At 41.0% G+C, this 24,099-nt stretch overlaps 1 protein-coding gene across 1 annotated transcript in view; it reads left to right on the top strand.

The window, feature by feature from the left end:
* The window catches only part of LOC111874944 (discoidin domain-containing receptor 2), a gene marked incomplete at its 5' end in the record, with an annotated part of 144,583 nt that extends 120,727 nt beyond the window's left edge, over positions 1 to 23,856 (top strand). Inside the window, 4 exon segments of the mRNA XM_023870829.2 lie at positions 4,675 to 4,875; positions 10,203 to 10,295; positions 14,092 to 14,233; positions 19,086 to 23,856. Coding sequence (XP_023726597.2) covers positions 4,675 to 4,875; positions 10,203 to 10,295; positions 14,092 to 14,233; positions 19,086 to 19,391 — 742 coding nt within the window.
* Positions 23,857 to 24,099: the final 243 nt, after the last annotated feature.

The following is a 24,099-nucleotide window of genomic DNA, read 5'->3' on the forward strand; positions in this document are numbered from 1 at the left end:
GTTTTTGGTGTCTCTCTTCGTCTGATGCCTACCCTTTGACCTGTCCAGCAAGGGAGGCCCTGCCAGTAGCTACGCTACCGCTGGTATAGCTCTCAGGGTCCTTGGCATACTCAAACCCCCTCACCACGATAAGGTGGAGACACCAACGAGGGGGGAGTAACATTAAGGAATTAAAATTACATTCAATATGAAATTAATAGCACATTAAATGGGGGAATATTTTCTATAATTTTATTGGTAGTTTTTCTTGGCGTTTTCCGGCTAGTTTATTTGTGGGTTGTTTAACAACGCTGACACTCTCTGTACTGTAGCGGCTGACGGGGGAACAATTTAATTAACGGTGAATTGACAAGGATGTGGAAGGAAGCCGTCACGGCCTAACTGAGGTAGGCTTCACCTATTTGCCTAGAGGGACTGTGGGGAACCACGAAAACCCCCGTAGGATAGCCGGCGTTCCTGCCGAAATTCGAACCGAGCGACTCCCATATACAAGTTCAAATCGTCCTCACTTAAGCCATCGAAAACTCCTTCACTTGTAAGAATTTTCCACCTCAGCGGCCCTGGTTTGATCCGAGGGCAGGTAATATGGATTTGTGGTGGACAAAGTGGCACTGGGGCAGGTTTTCTCCCAGTGCTTCGGGTTTCCTCTTCCAATTCTCATACCACCAATTGATCTGTATTCATTTATAAACCTATCATCGTTGCTACACAGTCTCGACATTGATAGCGTCGTTAAATAACCAACTTCGGAAATTATTTGAAGGAAGGAATAGGGTGTTGACGTCACTGGGAGGGACTGAACTTCCATTGACGCTAGGGAAAAGTTATTGAGCACACAGTAAACTGTAATCTAATAAGCAGACGCCTTAAGGTCCAGGGTGTTAACTTTCAATCTTTCCGATAGAATCAGAGCCGCTACCACTTAGCAAGCCCGCTTATCTGTCACGTGACTTCAGGTTTAGTTTGGGCTGGGTTGCTTCCTGCTTCCTTTCTTCCAGTGTGGAGGATAAATTCTTGTGTGTGAAAGAGAGATTGATGATAGTGAGCGAAGAGAGAGTAAAAAAGAAACGTTAACGCAGGACCGTAACATCAGGTAGCTCAAGGCGCCCCCAGACTTCTATCGATCAGAGAATGTTGGTGGCTGTCCTGTAACTCGCTTCGACCCCATGACATCAACAGTGTTTCCTACATTGCCAAAATTTCGCTCTCTTCTCATCGTTTGTTTCCGAGAGTTCCTTTCTTGTTTAACTATCGATTTGTATCGAACTGTGTGGCCCAGTAGTAACTCTCTAGAATCGTATTTAGTAGGCGTTTGGTTCGAATCTCGGCCAAGACACCGGAAATCCTGACTGAAGTTGCTCGTGGTTTTACCTAGCCCTTCCAGACAAATGCCAGTATAGTACTTCTATTATGCCACAATATGTTCCAAATCCTCTCCAAGTCATTATTCATCGTTCATCCTAACCATAGACGCCATATAGTCCAGTTACTGAGTCATTAAGTAATTCCCCCCCCCTCCAGCAATGATAATCAGATTGTTTCCGCTGTAACTACCTACATGGGGCCGCGCCACAGCTCAAGCGGTTAGTCGCTGGCTTCTCACCGCGGCGGCCCGGGTTCCATCCCGGGGTCTGGTCAAGTGGGATTTGTGGTGGACGAAGTGGCGCTGGGGCAGGCTTTCTCCGAGTACTTCGGTTTCCCCTGCCAATCTTCATTCCACCAATTGCTCCACAATCACCCTCACCTATCATCTGGGGCTGGTAAAATAGACCAGAAGTGGCCGCAGTACAAGGGACTTAGTCCCACCCCACTAGCAATAAAAAAAACTACCTACATCCATGGAGCAAATTCCTTCTCGAGAAGCTGATGATTGCGCAGACAGTAAAGAATTTCATCGCATTCTTACAGAGCTTGAAGTTTCAATATCATGGTCACAAGAATCAGGAACTGGTCTCTACTTTGAGCCAGATGGAATCAGCCTTTCTTTTTTCACACTTTCTTCCTTTTGGATCTCTTTTAGTGTTACCGCTCCATCTACGCCAATGTATCTAAGTGACATTTTCTGTTCGGGTAACCTCGGACGGGTTGGTGGCGGAAATAACGAATACTACTTAAATGTCCGTTGGAAATTGAAAGAGGGATTTTGAGAGTTCTCATCTCTGGCAGCCGAAGTGGCTGATCTAGAGGAAACACTGCAGACTCATATCCGGGAAGTATTCGGTTTAAACCTTGGCTAGGACACCGGTAATCCTGACTGACATTTTTTGTGGATTTATCCATTGCATCCAGGAAAATTCCACTTCCTTCCAAATCCTTTCCAGTTTATCATTCATTGATCACTTAGACAAACGACTTTGTAAAATAATCAACTAAAGAAGTTAAATAGATTAGTCTCAAATGAAAAAGAAATTTTCTCGCAATAACTGCCTGTCGTCTTCGTGTTTGCGGCGTGGCACCATCCCATAGGATTGTAACGCGCTAGACATAAATTTCTCATGTCTGTGATTCTGAAGGTTAGTGTACTCTGGGATGTTAGGCCGTAACAAATATTTACGTATGATTCGAAGGAACCTGCTGCCTCCATCTTGAAGATGAAATCCACACGGCCCTCCAATACGTTAATAAATATGAACCAGACAACAAGGCGTCTTATTCCGTAAGACAGTAATCTTTATCATGTGCTCCAGAAACACGGAGGGAATGTAAGAAGGCTGAGAACATTTATTTCCACGTCTGTAGACCCCTGTAGGGAGATTACAAATAACCTGACATCACAATCTGAATGCAATACTGAATGGTTTTCTCGAAACCTATTTCATGAACTCAGTAACTCTCCATTCTTGTGACTTCCCCTGCACCTAAACATTTGCATATCGCTGATTTATGCGCTGGAAACGACACATAAACAAAAATCCCTCTGCCATGAGTTCATGTCATTCCTTGCCAATAGCAGCGACAAGAATGCTGTCTCCTGATTCCTAAAAGGTTCAAAAGAAGGAGGTTTGGGGGGAGGAAATATAAGCTTCCTTTACCAATATTTACATAAAATAGTGTAGAGTTGTTTATATACTAGGTATAATAAAAATGGTCATACATACGCGTAATGTATAAACCTACCACAGTGTATATAAGAGGAAATAAGGGGAGGTTGATATCAGATGCAAGCTCACGTAGTTGCCGCGCTTCTTGCATAAATCAGTGGGCCTTCTGATAATTACTGTCATCTTCTGACACTTCAGAACTGCGTGACTCAAGTGTAGAAGGTAAAGGGGAGTAGAGGGTAAGAGAGGAATCCTTTTTATGACCCGGTAAGATGGCAGGGGGTAAGTTCAGAGAAGGGATGATAGCAAACATAAAGGAGGATATGAGAAAGGGTGCCAACAGTCCGGGGGTGGGGGTGGTTGAGTAAGAAGAAAAATATCATGTGCTTTATTAAAAATATATTTTATATTTTCGAAATCTTCCTGATACAGAGAAGCCCAAGATTCTTTAAGCTTTAAATCATTTCGATGTTTTATGTGAGATAATGTTATGGGCTCTTTCTCATGTGCATGTTTTTATTGTCACGATCTTGTACTGTGATACATAGCTCATTTAACATGCAACATATTCAACAGGAAAACATTATATATCAACACCAGGGGAACTAAAAAAGTAGGCTTATTTTTCTACACATAAAAACAAACGCAGGAGAACAGCTGCGGTTTAATTTGGAAATCGACAGACATTCACAGCGTCTAGTTATTAAGAATTTGTTTATTGCGTTTACGTATTGGCTCCACTACAGTGTTCTTGGTGGCAGAGGCGTGCACCGTTCGCATGTACTGTGGCTTGGGAGGAGAATAAAGAGAATAAGTGCTGAATTTTTTGTTCTGATATCGGTGACTATGAGGAGCACTATCCCGTGGGATTTAACGCCCTGTAAAACGTAAAGCAGAGATGTCCTTAATGAAGCACTGCGCAATGAAGGCGTGTGGGGAAATGGATGTATAGATCTGTATTTTCTTGACCTCGGCACTAGTTGGAGGTGAATAGTCAGCTTCACGCCTCGGCCGCTTTACCCCAGAAAAAGGGCCCCCGGTACCCATTGATAGGAGGCTAGGTGGGCTCCAGAGACGGTCTGGACGACGTGAAGAAAATTCTTGACTCTCCCGGGACTCGAACTCCGGCCCTTCATCATTCCAGCCGGTTGCCAGTCGCTATACCGAGTGAGCTATCCCGGCCTATAGTGTGGTAAAAGTTCGCTAACGTTTCGGAAGGATATACTTCCTCTATATTTAACGTCAAAAAGTAAGCCAGTCAAGCAAAAAGTAAAAAAAATAATTTGACTGTGGTCAGAAATCGGCTCTCGCATAGTGAAAATAAAGCCTCCAGACTGGGCGAGAGTGGGGGGCGGGGGGAGAGAGATTCGATCCCAGGCAACGACGTTATGGAAATTTACTCTTCATCCGAGTCACCCGAGATGCTCTGATGCACTCCCTTCGTCCCTGGCATGGCTTGATGCCTTAAATAACTATAAATTAACCTGTTATGGCGCTGATACTGACATGATTCTTCACTTAGAACAGAACCAGTCTATCGGTACACTGCCCAAGAGACTATTCTGAAGTTAATAATGGGATAGAGTAGGGTTTTTGACCCAAAAATCTTCATAAGTTGAGGTTTTTTTTTCAGGCTCGATTTCCATCGCGATGTGCGGATCTTGGCGGCTCTGGAAGACGTGAACATCGCTCGAGTGCTGGGAATGTGTAGCCATGAGGAGCCCCTCTGCGTTGTAATGGAGTACCTGGACCACGGTGACCTGAACCAGTTCCTCAAGACACACGTGCCTGCCGAAGGCGCGCGTACTCTGCCTGTCGGCGTGAAGACTCTGAGGTGAGAACACCCCCTTTCAGCCTACTTCCCTTAGTTTGGAAAGAAATCCATTCTAACAACTCCGAATAGAGAAACCAAAAGAGACGGTAGTTACTAGGCAACGGCTCGGTAAACACATTCCCGCTGCAATAAATACAAAGCAATGGGATAACTGTTGGACGCGGTGTTTTGTTTTCTATTCGGCCAGCGCCTTCTTCCTCATTTACTCCTCTAGTTTGTTTTTACATTGGTAGTTCATTATTGTAATTCAGAGCATGGAGAATATTTATTGATTTAATTATGATATTTTTCTGTGAGAAGTCGTTGATCGTTCAGAGGAACTGGAAGGTCACCGATGATTAAGTTACAGCTTTAGTAGGGCTAATGTAGTTCCCGTTGAAATTTCGAAGCTAACTTATACAACCTGTATATTTATGCGGCCTACCATAAACATTCACACTTTTATCGCATACTTGTTTTCTCTCTTTCTCTTTTATTTCCTTTTGGCTTTTCCTGTCAACAATATTTTCCCACTTCCTTCCTTCCTTCCTTCCTTCCTTCCTTCCTTCCTTCCTTCCTTCCTTTACTTCTGCCTGCCACGTACCTTAAAACATTTAGACTGATATCGCGCAGAGACACGAGTTCTGCATCATCTTGAGCACAAGCGAATCCACGTGCCCACACTGGCTTTTGAAATTATACTCGTTAAATTATGTACAAGTGTTATGAACCTATGTGTCGAGGCCGTTTGACAATTAACGCTATCTATCAGACATTGAGAGCAACCATGTCCTCTGTGAGCGCTTACGTATAGCCGACTGACATCACAGAATGGCAATATATTTGTACTTCTTCATTCAAACAGTTTTGGTGAAGGAATTGTACCTTTACGACGAAATAAAAATATATTTTGAGCCAAAATAATACAGTTAAGTGTTATTAATGCGAATTTACGATATTCGTAAATCTATCTGAAATTGTATAGTGTTTGAGGGTTTACAGATGTCCGCGCCATAGCTCAAGCGGATAGTCGCTGGCTTCCCACCGCGGCGGCCCGGGTTCGATCCCGGGTCTGGTCAAGTGGGATTTGTGGTGGACAAAGTAGAGCTGGGGCAGGTTTTCTCCGAGTACTTTGGTTTCCCCTGCCAATCTTCATTCCACCAATTGCTCCACAATCACCCTCACCTATCTTGGGCTGGTACAATAGGCCAGAAGTGGCAGCAGTGCAAGGGACTTAGTCCCACCCCGCTAGCAATAAAAAATAATAGTGTTTACAGATTATGTTACTGAGTCCAGAACAGTCACTGAAACAGAAATATTTGAAGCAGAACTTTCATATTTCAAGATGAGTTGCTATTGTGGCACGAAAACAGGAAATTCATTCATAGTACCACTGATATATTCCTGTGCGCAGTCACAAAATACTTTATCTGAGGTCATATTCGAAACATAACAGTTGCAGTGTTTCCGACTGTACCACAGTCCTGAGATTCACTGACCTCATCCGCCATTAACTGGGATTAGTGAAACCAGCCCGCGAGAGAGAGCGCACTCGAATTGAATACGTTAACAGTAGGACAGATATCCACTGGAATTGTTCAATAATTGAAGCGCCAATGGAATTACAAGACTCCATCAATTGCGGCGCAACCGAGCCAGAATGGCACGGCCCTATGATCCACTTGTTGTGTTGCACAGAAAGTAGCAATTTTACTCTTACCTTGGCCATTGCCATAATCCAAAAGAAGCAGCACATGTCCAGTAATTACATTCAGTGTTAGCTTGTAATTAGTAGGTAATAATAATGCCGTTATAATGAGCGTACATTATGAGAGTCATAATAATTTTACTCTTCTACGCCTGTATTTTTATGTGGAATATTCGTAATTAGGCTTAAGAACTAATAATTAATATGGGCCTATCGGTCTGATGTTATTACTTTTACAATAATAACTATCTATTGTTTCGCTTCTTTCTATGGGAGAAATGTCTTTACCTTAGCCACTTATTCTGACTTTCAGATGTCCAAATTGTGTAATGAAGAGATTACATACGTAGTTTGTGCTCAGGTTCACAAGGCCTGGGTTTCAGATTCTGCAAGGCCCCATTTTCGTCTCGTAAATAGAAATAAATTGCCGGTCACAGTGGCTGCGCGGTCTAAGGCATGAACTGTCTTCGCTCGCTCAAACACTGGGATCGTGGGTTCGAATTCCACTCGAGGGATGGATATCTGTGTGCGTTTATTCTGTTTGTATTGTCTTGCGTTTAGGTAGAGGCCTTGCAACAGGATGATCCCCCGTCCAGGGAGTCCTACCGACTGTGTATAGGATCAAGAAACTGAAAAAGCAGCCAAGGCTCAACAAAAGGCTGTAGAGCCATAACAATAATAATAATTGAATTCAATTCGTGTTTGTTTACGTGCAAACTTAACAGCACAGAGGCCAATAACAAAGTTGGCATGAGTACATAGAAATACAGATATAACTAAAAGACAAAATACAAATAAGACAGTCTATATAATGGCATTAAATTAATAATAATTCGAAGAAAAATTTAAGTTAGCATTAACANAATAATAATTTAACAATAATTAGGATCATAAGTAAAGTGTCAATGGAAAAGTCTTTCGAACCCAACACCAAATCAGTCGTAAATGCGCATGTGTTAAACAGGTGCGTGAGACAGACAAAGCTTTTAATGCAGACATTTCTTTTTCCTTGGCACTACTGCCCCAGTAGGCCTAGGCCTACCCCCATGAACTTCTCCGTTCACTTCGGTTTTTNAATGTTTATTTACATACAACTTAACAGCACAGAGGCCAATAATAATAATAATAATAATTTAACGATAATTGGGATCATAAGTAAAGTGTCAATGGAAAAGTCTTTCGAACCCAACACCANGCACACAGAAACTAAACATCCATGCCCTGAGTGGAATTCGAACCCACGATCCCGGCTTCCGAGCGAGCGAAGACAGTGCATGGCTTAGACCGCTCGGCTACCGTGACCGGCTTTAATGCAGACATTACTATCATATATCTGTGCATTCAGGATTGTATAATAAGTCAAGACGCTTTATTACCTGAATCCTCTTCTTCTAATCACTTGGATCTATCTGGGACACGTAATTTAAAAACGCGTTTCGTTAAATTGTTACGATTGTAGCATGGAGGGATGGAATGTTTCTGTCAGAATGACGATTCGTTCCTTTCTACTGCATTGGTGTCCTCCTATACGAAACCGGGCTCCAATTTATAATATGAGGGCACTGGGTGAATATCCACCAGACAGACTGTACACGTGTTTGTATACTGTACACTCTCTGAAGGAATGAGGACTTAATGTTAAAATGCAGTTACTGTTTTGAGCGTTTTGCTTCTATTTAAGTGAAGAAGTAACGTAATATTATTCTGAAATTGCGCAATTTCGAATTGCGATAGGAACGAACTGACGACCGTTAACCCTTAGCATGAACTTCTGTGTGTAGTAGTTGACGCCACAGCGATATTCTGTCTCAGTGTATCGTGTCTATTGAGTGTTGATAATATTTTGATGTGGATTCGTGATGTGTAGTGTACTATATGGAGGAAATGGTTTGTAGCTGACTATTTATGCGTATTATCCGTGGGAGATGGCGTTAAACTTCGGCCTTGACATACGAGAGTCAATAAATAAGTCACAAAAGGGCGTAAAACATAAAACATATGCTGTTCGAACGTGGGAAAGACATTTCTCGACATATTCTCCACCAACTTTCATAAACGTATCCCATCGCTTTACCAGTGCGTCGAAACCCGCAGCATAGAAGTATTTTGATTGTTTCTCAAACCACTTCTGTACCTCCGTTTCAACCTCTTCGTCATCAGAGAAACGTTTGCCACCAAAGTTGAACCGCTTTACGCGACAAACACTTCCCACCGTAAATGGAAACTTGTCTTTATGAATATTCTTTGCATTAAGTCCTCTTATTCACAAAAATCGATAATAGAATGGTACTTTTTGGTAGTGTACTCCTAAAGCATGGTCACCATTTTGCCTACTGAAACCACCCTCTGAACATGCACTATCATGAAGCTGGACTGTGCTGCTACCTAGTGATACACATAGAAAACCTGTTACATCGATTACAACTGTTTTACTTCCATTTGTGACCTTGTTTATTGACCCTCCCTCATATTATTTCATAACAGTTAGGACTGTAAAAGAATATCGGAAATGGCGTAAGAAGTTAACATTATGACATCTTAAGTAACTAATGGTAAAATTTCGTTGAATTTTTAATGAGTGTTACACTAAAGGACGACAAAATATGAGCTTTAATATCAGGAGATTGGAAATGTTTTAATCCTGAAGAAACGAAATCGGACGCAAGCAAAGTGACAAATGAAGACCAAATTATTTTGAGGTAGAACATGCAACTAACAATGCACCCCCTGCTTTTGACTGAACTGTCTGATGGGAAGTATTTCCTCCACATTTCCAGTGTCCGTTCCATTGAACCGGAATAGCTCAATCAGCATAATGACAAGGCTATATATTTGATGACCTGTGTTCAATTCCCGGCAGTCGCAAGGTATTTATCTTTTTACCGCCGGATTTAGACCGACACTGGTGCTCACAAATCCTCTTTATCTGATGGGTACTGTCCCTGGGGATAAAGCGGCTGGGGCATGAAGCTGACTGCTCATCTGTATTGCCGAGGATATGAATGCGTAGAACTATACTTCCACTCCTCCATACATTATAACAGCATGCTCTTTAACCAAGTACAGCATCTTTACCCTTTGCAGAGAAAACATAAATTCCAAATTGAAATTAACTATTCTTCACAATATAAATTTTACACGATTTTTCTTTTTCCCTTAAACGGGACACAGACAATTTAGTTACTTGTAACGCCGTCTGTTCCTAGAGATTCCTACATTTCGGAGGAACATTTCGCCTCCATGTTCAGAGTCGAAGAATAAGCCAAGCCAGAAACCAGCAGAAGCAGCTTACCACCTTCTGCTGGTTTCTTGTTTAGATTATTCTTCGATTCTGAAGATGGAGGGTTTCGTCAGAAATTCCGGTTGACTTTCCCAGGTCCACATGGCGTTATATCCCCAAAAAATAAAAATCTTCGTTATCTTTTTTTTGTTTTCGGGAATAAGTCCTACAGAATGTCCTCCAACTTATGGCAAACATTGCCGCCCATAAAGTTATTGTCTGTAAGGGGTAACCCTGAAGATGACAGCTGCAATAATTACAACGTTTCAAAATTCCACGCGCCGTATTCCCGAAAGCCGAAGTTTAGATTAGACTTCAGCTTGTGAAACCTAATAACAGGAATTGTCTTTCTTTTTTCAGCTTTAACTGCCTCCTGTACATGGCGGCACAGATTGCGTCTGGCATGAGGTACCTGGAAACGCTGAACTTTGTGCACCGTGATCTCGCCACCAGGTAGGCAGCACCTGGCTGAAACATGCTTCGTAATTTGGCTTGTATGTTCCTCAAAGGCATGACTAAAACCACCGGAAATAACTGAAAAATGAAGGTTTTGAGGATAACATTAAATAATGTATGAGTTAATATTATTTGGGCGCTGTCTTAAAAATGCATGGAATGGAGACAGTAGAAAACTGTCAGCGGAAAAAATATCAATAGTTAAATTTACTAGCATATGAAACATCGAAAAGTGTTCTCCCGACATTATATTGATTTCCTGTGTCCCGACATTATATTGATTTCCAGTGTTCGACCCCCTTTGCGCACTGTTCTGTACTGCCAATCTAAAATTTATTTCATAGTATGTTATCACGTGAAGGCTATAGACGGAGATTGGATTTATCGACCACTGACACACTCAACTCGTAACTACACGTAATTATGGCACCATCGCCGATCGCCACATTTTACAAATCACTTCACTACAGCACGTGCAAAATCTATTTAGTCTTCTGTGTCTTCACCAGTCGTTCCCTGATAACGGCTTTAACAGTGGAGATTCTTCAGTTTCCGCGCTCACTTCGTTGGCCGCTGGCTCACAACTGCAGTGACTAAGTTCCTTAGAACATCTTAATACGTACCGCGTGGAAAACACTGTTTCAAGCGGTTCCTCTATTGTTGCGTGTAAACTCGTTGCTGTGAGAACCTGTTTGTTTTTTGATCGCTACCTAGTAACGGGTCTGCATGCTACAATATTTAATTTTAGTCATTAGAACGTTACAACGTGCCTATCGCACTAGCCATGAAGTTTGAGGCATTAAATGATTTCTCCCTCTGTAGCCCTGGGATAATGTGTTCGAATCCCACTCGAGACATGGATGTATGTCTCCTTTTTTTTGCGTTGTATAGTTAGCGGCCTTGTGACAGGCTGATTCGGCATGAAAGGTGTCCCACCAGGTGTCTGTAAGATTCATAGTTTCAGATTAATTCTGAATGGGAATTGACCGATGGGTGAAATCCGTCTGAGGAAGAAGAATAAAAAGAACATTACAACTTTGCTTGTAATTCTGTGTGTACCAGACTAGGGTTTGGCAATCATCAGTATGTAAAAAAAAATTGACCCTCATGTGCTGGGTTATTTAAAATTTCCAGTAAGGCAAATTTGTCCCTGTACTTAACTAATTAAACACTGCGCCATGAAGGCGTATGGGGGAGTGGATGTATAGATCCACATTCTCTTTACGTCGGCACTAGTTGGAGGTGAGTGGTCAGCTTCACGCCCCGGCCTCTTGACCCCCGGGGAAAGAGCCCCTGGTACCCATTGGATACGAGGATGGGTGGACCCTAGACCCGGTCTGGACTACATGAGAAGAGAAAATTCTTGACCCTACCGGGACTCGAACTCTGACCCCTTGGTCATCCAGCCCGTAGCCAGTCGCTATACCGATATGAAACAAATAATGTACCAGCGAAAATGTTGGACAAAACAGGAGTTCTCTTTCATCATTAACTGGAAGCGTGAGCTTAAAAGTGCGAATCAAGGGAAATGAGCTTCAGAGATACGTAATTAATTGGGGTAGAAACTTTGTCTAGAAGCCCTAAAAGTTACTTTCACTTTTTACTAAAATACTGTGCGGAGTTTATTGTTTTCTATTTTATACAAAGACGGTTGTCATTCCTGTGGCTTCGTGTAAAATATGTTCAACTCGAATTTAATTTTTCTCGACGCTCCCGAAACATTATTATTCCCAGTATTGTAGTGCTGCCTTGTTTCGGAATGTATCCTGGCCTCAACTTGTTCCCGCAGGAACAAATAACTTTCTGTATTGGACACAGTGTGTGTGTGTGTGTGTGTGTGTGTGTGTAATTTCCGTCACATAGCATGCATTCTCTTCACATTGCTTTGACACTTTGATTTTACACTTTTGAAGAGACCACCTGATTTAAATGCAAAATGGAGGAAAGTATAAAACCAGATAAATTATAATAATGCACCATAGAATGATGTGTTTTTTATTGCTAGTGGGGTGGGACTAAGTCCCTTGTACTGCGGCCACTTCTGGCCTATTGTACCAGCCCCAGATGATACGTGAGGGTGATTGTGGAGCAGTTGGTGGAATGAAGATTGGCAGGGGAAACCGAAGTACTCGGAGAAAACCTGCCCCAGCGACACTTTGTCCACCAAAAATCCCACTTGATCAGACCCGGTATCGAACCCGGGCCACCGCGGTGGGAAGCCAGCGACTAACCGCTTGAGCTATGGCGCGGCCTGGCGATGATGTGGGTTGCTTTATAACATAAATTTTGGAAGCTATTTAAAATATCCGTATTTGAACCCAATATCGACAAGGTATTTAAAATATGCATTCGACAGCTAACGTTTCAAGGATTTTCACAGCGTGGAGAAGGATCCTTTCAGTCTCTTCACACTTTCTCGAAACTGTGTTTAATGAAGGATATTGGAAGTTTATAATCGTTAAGCAAGTTACAAGCTTGTTTCAATATGGACATCAACTTGTGCTCTAATAAAAATGTTACCATTTCCCTTTGGCTTTCGCTTTCCATTACACAGACCAGTAAATTAATAAATGAATTACCGTGTTTCTGTACAATGCCTAACCTCTTGTAGATGTCATCAACAGTGTACTTTATATGTCATGATGCTGACATAATGACTCTGACCGGTGTTAGGCGGTTTGCATAATCTCGATCGTTTCAACAGTGCTCCTTTCTTTGCGTCATGTCGCAGACATCGTGTCTTGACTGTTACATGTCTTGACGCAGGTCGGTGTGCGGCCTACCGTACACTGTACAGGCAAGCAACACGCCGTGTCCTCACACGAGCTGCAAAGTGCAGTGATATTGACGATGGGATTCTCGAAAATGTGTTGCACTAGGTAAACTGTACCAGCTTGGTCACGTTAACAGTAAATACCGGTATTAGAAACAGTACGTAATATCTATTTTTACCAACAATTTTGGAACTGAAGAAAGCAGTCTTCTGGGATTTGGCACCGTGTATATGTGGTGTTAACCGACGTTTCGGAGGCGATACGTTCATCCGAAACGTCGGTTAACACCACATATACACGGTGCCAAATCCCAGAAGACTGCTTTCTTCATAGTCACCGCCGTGAAAGCCTCAAATCTTACAATTTTGGAACTGTACATTGAAACCGTTCGGAACAGGACACATCAAACACATGTAAACTATAGCATTTTAAATATCCGCTCTAGAAGTGTGCCTCTTTAAGTATGCACGTTTCATGGCCGTGTCATTGCTCAGTCGGTTAGTATCCGGCTTCGTACCGCGGCGACCCGGGTTCGAGCCCAGGTCAGATCATGTGCGACTTATGGTGGACGAAGTGGCACTGGGGTAGATTTTCCTCGATTACTTCGGTTTCCTCTGCCATTTGCATTCCACCGATGGTTCCACAGTCGTCTATCATCCGGGGCTGGTACAATAGGGCAGCCAGTGGCCGACGTAGCAAGTTGACTCAGTCTCACCCCACCCCAAGAAATTAGGAAACTAAACTAAAAATTACTCATTTCATGAACCGTTTGTGATACTTTAACGTATAAAATCGTCGTTAGATAGGAACAAGAATTGCGTCATCATGATTCAGCCAATGTTTTCCAACCCAGATTTCTCCAGCTCTTTTATTTTTAGTACTACGCTGTTGAAAATGACACGATCATGTAAGGGCGCAGTGATGTGCATTAGTTGCAATTTGCTTGTGCACCCGACTGACCTATCGACTAGTGCAGGGTCGTGATGTGGGCAGTGGAGTACATTTATGTTCCTGTGCAGGAACTGCCTCGTGGGAAAGGCGTACCAGATAAAGATATCCGACTTCGGAACAGACAACGAGCTCTACGCTGCTGACTACTACAAGGTAGATGGCACCATGGCCCTCCCGATCCGCTGGATGGCCTGGGAGTCTATATTCCAGGTATGTAACCTGTATCTCGCAGTTCTGTGTCGGTTGATCGCGACACTGTTTGCTTCTAACACTCATGAAACCAATTTCTGTGCCTAATACGTGGTTCAATGATTCATTCATTCATTATTGGAGGGGGTGGGTTTCCCCATGCACCGCGACCAGTTGTTGATCTATTGTACGTCCCCCTTTGATATTCTACCAGTCGCCATACCCTTCCGGTACTGGTGCTCGCTATCAGCCCCGTTCAGCCAGCGAGTTCGGCCCCTCTACTGGCAGTGATACCTGATACTTCCCCATCTACCGGAGGCATTGGAAACTACTTGGGCGGGAAACTTTTTACCTAATTTTGCTCAGAGGTCTCCTAGAGACATGAGGATCTTTTACGTGCCGTAAATCTACGACACGGGACCCACGGCCTAAGTCCCTCCCGGAGGACTTGTTCCCTGAATTTTTCCACGACCTCCGCCGGGTTTGAACCCGCGTACCTTGAGTCATGAGGTGGGAACGTTACCCCTAGACTATGGAGGCCGCTTTGGTTCAATGATACTGGAGAGTATGAGTTAAAAGTTACTGACGTTTCGTAGAAACATGTCGCCTCCATCTTCAGTGTCGAAGAATAAGCCAAGAGAGAAACCAGCGTTGAACAGGTAGCAATCGGACACGTTCCTCCGAAACGTTGGCTAACTTTCAACGGAGTTAACGTCATTATAGACAAGAGGATATGAAATCCTACATGTTTTATGACTGAAATCAGTAGATGAATCCCTCTATGGACAGGTTCCATAAAACTGGGGGAATATTTTTGAGTAGCTGAGTCATTAGCTGCTTCTGAGGAAGGACTCAGTTCCTCGGAGTTAGTTGGTTAGTCAGTAACTCAGACTGTGTTGCGCCTAGTAAAGCAAAGTACACTTCATTACATCATTTCTGGAGACTATTATGTGTTCCGGTATGCATGGGCATTTTCTCGCTTACTAAAATAGTATTTAGGATTAGGCATACTAGTTCATGGACTTCGTCCATCGTTCAGCAATGCGGACGGAACACAACTCTTCGTAAACGGGCTCAGTTGTATCCCTTAGAACGAGCTTGGATCCATCTTTTGACTTGAAGAAGGAAACAGATCAAATTTACGAAGCATGTTCTGTTCGGAATATTAGACTAAACAGAGTGTAAAAATTTATAAATCCTAAGTACGTGTATTTCGTTGTGAGAACCCTCAGGATTTACTTGAGTCAATATTATGAAAAAGTTTTATAGAATGGTCTTATATTCTTGCTTGCAGAAGTGCAAAGAGTTTGGCTGACTTTACCACAGCCCCGTCTTTAATACGTTTATGGTTTCCCTGAACTCAATTGATCAAAATAAGGCCACTCCATCTTGAAGAAGGCGAGAACTGACGCAACAAAGGAAATGCACCCGCATACTAAGTGTAGCATAGGCGTAATATTTTGTAGAATAAAGTAATTTCATTTACTTTAGAAAAGACACTACAGCATTCAGTGGATAGACGCTCTTTTCAAATGCTGTGAGTGTAGTTCGAGTGCTAAATAAAACTGGAGATGTACTGTTCTCATACTCCAGTGAGATATGGCGCAGTTTCAACTGGAATAAAGGAAGTACACATCGTTCCCTAACCAGGTCTAAAGACGCAGGGTGTGACGCTGTGAACTAGGTTCAGGTTGCAGAACGCAGGGACTTGGTGGGGTCCCGTCAACACGGTAATGAACTTTCAACTTTCATACACCTACGCCATGGAGGTCAGCCCTTCTAAAGAAGCCGCCAGCCTCTTAGTCATACAAGAGTTTCGCAACATTTTATGGAACCCGAAGGTTCATTACCATGTTCACTGGTCCGTATCCTGAGCCAGAACAATCCAGTTCATACCACTCCATTCTATTTCTTTAAGATCCATCTTAACATTATCCTCCCTCCTACGTCTAACTCATCTAGTGGTCTTTTTTATTCTGGTTTTCCCATTAATAACCTATATGCATTCCTCTTCTCCCGTGTTGCATGCTACATGCCCTGCTAATGTCAATCTCCTTGACTTAATTATTCTAATTATATTTGGCGAAAAGTACAAGTTATGGAGTTCATCATTGTGCAATTTTCTGTAACCGCATATCATTTCATCTCTTTTACATAAAAAGGCTGGAAGTTTTTTGAACAGCTGAGCAACTATCAGCCTCTGAAAGTTCATGGCGTGAACTGTTTCGTTTAGTTAGACTCGTCAACTTTTTGTAAACTGCCGTTAACTGAAAACTAGAATCACCTTGGAGTAGCTGTAACGATCTGGTTGCTGAAACTGCTCGTCATGCAACACGCTAACACAGTCTTGCGTAATGTACAGTAAGATCTTCAGACCGAGGAGTCGGGCGCTCCCCCTGTGAAGTCGGGCCGACACATACCGCACTAGCCCTCTTCGCGGTGAATCTGTATTCTTGGAAATCGGTTTGTTACGTTTACCTGAAGGAGGGAAGAGGGTAGGGTCGGACCAGTGGGGAGCGGATATGTAAGGTGTGTAATGAAAATCTGTCACGGTAATAGGATTGAGGTGTGTCAGGGCCATAGTTAGAGGAAGGTGTATTGGTTCGACCCCACCCCTTTGAGGCGAACACATCCAGGGTGATATGGTGAAAGTACTTTCCTTTATCAATATTTAGTTAGGAAATATGAGAAAGTAATCGGTATTAATATCGCGTGGTTGGACTGTAGTCTGTAGGTGTCGTTGCTGTAAACTGAGTTTCCGAATACCCGCTGGGGATACGTCTTACTTACCGTTTTTTTTATTGCTAGTGGGGTGGGACTAAGTCCCTTGTACTGCGGCCACTTCTGGCCTGTTGTACCAGCCCCAGATGATAGGTGAGGGTGATTGTGGAGCAACTGGTGGAATGAAGATTGGCAGGGGAAACCGAAGTACTCGGAGAAAACCTGCCCCAGTGCCACTTTGTCCACCACAAATCCCACTTGACCAGACCCGGGATCACTCGGGCCGCCTCGGTGGGAAGCCAGCGACTAACCGCTTGAGCTATGGCGCGTCCCTCTTACTTACCTTATTGAGATTAATGCGAGGAAGAGTCAGTAAATAGGCCACAAATGGAAGTAAAACAGCTGTAGTGTATGTAATAGGTTTTCTATGTGTATCGCTAGGTACCAGCACGGTTCAGCTTCATGACAGCCTAGGTAGCAGACGCATATGGGCTTGTTCACAGGCTGGTTTCAGTAGTCAAAATGGCTTCAGTTAATCACCGAAGAGTAGCGTTCTGTTGCGAGTTTTTATGAGTAAAACGACTCAATGCAAAGGATATTCATAAAAAATGGTTCCTGTTTACGGTGGGAAGTGTTTGTCGCGTAAAGCGGTTCATAACTAGGTCGAGAAATTTCCATCTTAGTGGGAAACGTTTCGTTGATGACGAAGAGGTTGAAACGGAGGCACGGAAGTGGACAAGACAACCATCAAAAGACTTCTACCCTGTGGGTTTCGACGCACTGGTAAAGCGAAGGGACAAGTGTATAAATGTTGGTGGAGGATATGTCGAGAAATAAATATTTTTTACAGGTACGAATATCACATATTTTACGTTTTACTTCCATTTGTGACCTATTTACTAACCCCCCTCGTACTCAGCCCCGTTTCTATTTTATTTTTTTTATAGTGTCATTTATTAATATTCTTCTACGTTAATTCCATGGAACCGGGTTCCCTATAAAAAGTTCAGCTGGTCAAAACCTATATATCGTTATAAAACCGAAGGATTATTACAGTATTTACAGAATCCCACCACAACAATTTAAACTAAGCCAGCTAAATCCAGTCCATACTCTTATAACCTAGTTGTTTAGGATCAATCTTAATATTAGTCCTATCCTTCCATCTACACCCAGGTCTTCCAAGCAGTCTCTTCCCTTCAAGCTTACCAACCCCAATTTTTATACACTTCTCGCCCCTTCAATACATGCTACATGCCCTGTCAGATTCATCCACCTAAATTTTATCATGCATTATATGTTGCGACTAGGTTCTTCGAACTTCATGTTGGGAACTGCTGCACTTCAATCAGTGAATACAGTTCCAAATTTTACACTCTTTAATGCTCCCCTGTGTTGTGCAGTTGTAGTGCTTGGTGATTCCTCCTGTGTGTCGTGTGTCGTTTACTTTTAGTGTCCTAATGATATTTGGTGGCCTGTCACAGTAGCCGCACTGTCTAAGGCGTGAACGGATTGTGGGTTCGAATCCCATGTTTGGTGTGTTTATGCATTTATTCTGTGTTTGTGTTGTCCTGTGCTTAGGTAGCAGCCTTGCGACGCATTGATCACTCGTCCAGGGAGTCCTACCGCTTGTGAGAAAATGATTACAGAAATGAAGAAGAGGCCTGGGCCCTATAAGGGCTGGAAGAGCCATTGAAAAAAAAAAAATTTGGTGAAGAATACAAGTTATAAAGCTCCTCATTAGCTAGCCTCTGTTGCATTCCTCCTCTTAGGTACTACAAATATTCTCTGCACTCTGTACCGCAAACACTCTCAGTCTGTGCTGTTCCTGGAAGGAAGCGATCAGATTTCACATGCATGCAAAATGAGAGATTAGGGAATTATTGCATACATTTAAAATTTTACATAGTCTTGTTAGATCTGGGGTTCTCATGATGGCAAACATATACTTTACTGTCATCCAGGATGTAACAAAATATGAAAATAGGGGCAGTAGGTTCCTGCGAAATGTTGGTGTCATTCTACCAGGTCAAACAGTGTTACACCCTGGAAGACAGTACTTATTACATAGTTCTCCTCATACAGTGAAATCAGATTTCTCAAGGAACCTGTTGCAGTTACGTTGATAATAAGTAGCAGCTTTTGTCTTCAGGGTAAATACACGACCAAGAGTGATGTATGGGCTTTTGCTGTTACACTGTGGGAGATCCTCAACCTGGGACGCCGACCTCCGTTCGAAATGCTAACTGACCCACAAGTAGTGGAAAACTTAGCTCACATGCAACGTGATGACGGTCAGTTTGCATACCTACCCCGACCACCAGCACCGCCTTGTACGAAGGATATATATGACCTCATGTGTGAATGCTGGCGTCGCCATGAATCCGAGCGACCCAGCTTCAGGGAGATCCATCTATTTCTGCAGAGGAAGAATCTTGGATACGCCCCAGTCACGTGATCTTCTGCAGCATTAGTGTCTTCTGAAGAGCAAACCAGTGTCACAGTGTTGGGGCCTCCTGGTGCAGCCTAGAGAAATAAGCACCATGTGAGAAAGCTGGCTGCACAGTTTTCTGGTTCACAAATTCTGGGGGGAAAGAAATAAGAAATAAAATATATAACGGACCGTATACATGGAAACACTATTCTAAGAACTGGTTTTATTTGCATCTTTTCCTAGTACCATTATTTCCTTAAATGACTCCAGAAATGGAATGGTGAGCAAGATATGAACCGCAGAAAATATATTGCAAACAAGATTTTATATGTATATATATGATGATGCGAACGTTTTCATCTTTACTTTAGAGTATTTGGAACTTCTTTAGGATACATGCATTCACAAGGCTTATCATTCCTTACTATCAGAGCTTTTGATGTCTGAGATACAAAAATAAGTAGTTTTGTGGTTCTCAGAATGAATCTGGGAGCACTCTAAAGGGACTAATCCATTTAAGGACAAATATATACATTGTTTCTACTTTTTTATGAACTGTGCAGAATTTGTATAATTGGGTATTTATTATTTAAAATATACGATTTCTTATCTGAATACGCATGTGGAAAATATGCTAGGAATTCTTAGCAAAAAAGAATGTCTTACCTGGACTGTCAATTTAAAGAGCCTTCATGAAATTGCATTATAAAATTTCTAAGACTGCAATCATGAATATATTTTGTCACACTCAATGAGCTGTACTTATATTTATATGATTTGGAAGGAGTATCAGTATATATAATTGGTTCTCTGTGATGAATGTAAGTAAACTCAGTGTGCATTTGAGAGCTTTCAATAGGTCTGAATTTTAGGCGATGCATATATATTGATATGGATTGAGAATCATGTTATGTATTCATGTCATCTCTGAAGCAAAGGGTACAGATGTAGAATATTTGCAGAATGCTGAAGTGTGAAATTGTAAATCAGTCATTTTCATAATGATAAATTGATTTCATAATTGCTGTACATTTAATGCCAAGGCTTCTTCCAAAAATTGTGACTGTTTTTGATACATCAATTTCCAAAACAAGATTTTTGACTTCACTGATGGTGTCTTTTAGAAATTGTATTAAACTTGGGATAATAACATTTAATGATTAAAGGTAATACAACACAAAAGCCTTACAAGTTTTGATATTCTTAAAGAGGAATATGATCTTGGCATGAGAGACTCTCCCTAAGTGAACAGATAAAGTAGTATAGCATTGAATTACGGGTTGCACAAAGGATATGGTCTGATAAAATGAAGAATTCTCTGGAAATATAAATAATATGGAAGGATTCATAACATTGTGAACTTCTTTATAGACTTGCATGTCCATAAACAAGATACCCATGTGGAAAATTTTGTGTAGTTCTGTATGAAGTGTGGATAAGTTACCACTCTATGGAAAAGGGGCTCTTGCAAATTCAAGACTCGCCTTGGTATGTGACATTACTGCAGTTAAGCTTTCTTTGCAGTTTAGAAAACTAAGAGTTTAATGATTCCATTCATTTTGTATTGCTCATTTTGCTGAGATGTTACCGTTCATGTTTCTTGTGGATCTCAAGATGGTTTAAAGTTGAAAATCCCAAGCAGTTCTGCTTCAACAGTAATTTTGCCTGCCTTGCATACTCTGTGAAACACATAGTGCTGGGGTGGTATCTCAAACCTTCGTTACAGCCTAAGGTCAGTAAGCCACATTAATTATTATGTTATATTCATCACAAAAATCATATGTGAGTGGGACAATCAAATTAATAATTTATACCATCGGGTAGACATCACTTATAAGTAATAAGAATGAAATGAATATATAAAGCAAACTTATTTATGTTACCATTTGAGAAGTTATTTTACCTAATTCTTAACAGTGGCTTTGAACTACAAGAAGCCAAAGCTGAAGACCTATTCTCAAGAAACATGCAATATTAGTATGAACTGCAGCTGCATAACTTAGAAAACTTTTGCAGTTACAGTCAACATTTCTTCTAAGGAAAGGTCGTCAATAATTGGATTGTGTAAAGACTACAGTCTGCAGTAAATTGCTATCCCATGTCATAGGTAACAGCTATGGCATATATGTATCTCACATAGCATGTAGGAATAGTAATGTTATTCCCCTGAACTTCTAATCCCAATTTTCATGAATCAGTTATTACAGGTAGTGCCTCATAATATATCTATAGCATGTAGCATCTAAGGAAACACGACACTTGTTCTGTGTGATCAATTTAATATCATTGGTATCAGTTAAAAAGCAATGATATTTAGTAATTTTATATACAATTGTGCATCGTGGTAACTTTGTGTGTATGACACTTAATTGTTGAAGTCTCTGAAATGTTACATATTTGTATTTCATACAAATAATCCTGAGTCATGTAGACTTGTTGCATACAATTTGGTGGTAAAAACATGGCACAGCTCTGAGTGAGGAAATAATTATATGTGTGCTGTAATGAAAAAATTTTTACATAATGAATATTAAATATATCTGAACTTTCTTTGTGTTTCTTCTCAAGAAACATGTGGACTGGTTCTTGAGTATATCTATCAGCTGAATAAAACAATCTGTTTCATTTTTATACCTATTGTAGTTAGATAAAAATATAAACAAATACACAGGAAGGAACAAAATGGAGGAACCAGCTGTTCATATACCATTACTGGAATGTCATTTGTGGATGTCATAATTGTGGGTGCATCTGCGATATTAGAATAATGTTCAAAAAGAAAGCTGATACATATACATATATACATAATTGTATGTACTAAATATTCCATGAAATGTTTCTCCCATCGTAAGTACCAATGTGATATAAATAGTTATTTAACAGTAGAACCAATCATGAAGCAAACAAATGTTTGTTCATAGTTTCCGTAAGCCTACACATGATGTGTGTACATAACACTATTTTAACGTTGAAGAGAAGCAAAGTAACATCATAGGAGTATCATTATAACAATAATATATGTAGGATAATAACAACGACTGCAGTTTTAAAAACATGTACAAAATTATCGAAATGTATATATATGTCATAATTAATATTATTACAGAAAACAAACTAGTCACACTGAGGAAGGAAAGGCCAAATTCCACTGCCATAATTTCTATGATGTAGGCCTGATTGTTTTAATGCCATAGAAATTATTATAATTGACCAAAAATGTTTGTAGGATAGAAGTGGTGCATTTGGTCTCCATTTTATGTGAGTAGCACTTAATTGGTCGATTGTGTTGTAGCATGGCAGTGACGTCATATATATGCAGGGTAATTTTACATTGATTTTAAACATTTGAAATGAATATGAGGGACTATTTTGTATTGCAGTAATTTCTTAAAATCACTATGATTGGTGTTGGGCACAGTGAATTCACAAAGACAGCTTAACTAAGCTACTAAGCTGTTATGCACTGAGTTTCAAATAAAAGTAGCCCAGTTCTGTTTATGTGTTCATAAGAATTGAAATAATTAAATTGTTCTTAAGATCTTTTGATCTTAAATTGTTCTTAAGCTTTAGTTCCAGATTCACACTAGACCAATTGCTCTTGTAAGAGAATTTTATTTGGGTGATATTTAAGGTAAGATCTCTCCCTCTGGTCGATGTTCCGTGTGTCATTTAGCAAGAGTGAAAATATGTACAACCTAGCAGTTCTGACTTGTGTCACAAAATGTCTCTTCTGCGTTATCTCAAAGCGCAAAATAAATCTTACGTTTAGTAGTTGTTCCTTAAACTGCCATTAATGCAGTGGGATTGGTTAGCATTGCTTTACAGTATGGGCACAGAGATGTGTCATTTATCTAGTAGTTGCTCACATGAAGTAGTATTCTATATCACTGACATATAAAAACAGGTAGACAGCTCACAGAACATCAGGAACTTGGTTTTCACTTGTTCCATATAGTTGCGTTAATATGCACACGATCAATTAAAGCATATTCTTGTAATATTCAACCTCGGGTAATGCATTTTTAAGTATAGACAAACGTATTTTCAAAATAAATAAATAAATGCTTTGAGTCATAACATGTATCTAAACACATTAGATCAACTGTTGACATCACAAAGCCCGGGTTACAGTGTTGTTTCCAATCATGTGAATGTAACAAGAAGGAAATGGTACTATAGCAATCTGTAATATATAACTGGGTTCCATAAATACTTTCTTTCTTTATAAAGATTTGTAAAAGCATTGAGTGTTTACTAAGTGTGCAAGATTTTGGTAATTTCTTTTGGCATTTCATTAAGTAGTATTCTGAAGTTCAGAAAATCAGTAATAATTCCAAGTGTGGCACAATCAGTTACATATCACTGGACTGTATGTAGAGTCCAGGAGAATTGTTTTAAATTGGAAGTTACACCCAAGAGTAAATAAGTAAATACATGTAAATAACACAGATGATGGTTATAAATAAATGTTCTGCTTTTCTCTTTTGTATGTGTGTCATGGCACCTCCTTATTTATCCCAACCAAGAGGGAATGGTTCTGTGGTGAGAAAAAGAACTAATAAAAAACGATCACTTTAACATGTAATAGAGCGATAAATGATACAAACTCCGTCCCAAGTGCAAACAATATATATTATATGTCTTTGATCTTGTTCTCTTCTACACTACATGTTTCGGCTTCTATTGGCCATCATCAGGTGTATACCCTTACGTTGCTGCCACACTGAACCCA

Source organism: Cryptotermes secundus, unplaced genomic scaffold (genome assembly GCF_002891405.2).
Source record: "Cryptotermes secundus unplaced genomic scaffold, Csec_1.0 scaffold661, whole genome shotgun sequence".
NCBI classification, from domain to species: domain Eukaryota; kingdom Metazoa; phylum Arthropoda; class Insecta; order Blattodea; family Kalotermitidae; genus Cryptotermes; species Cryptotermes secundus.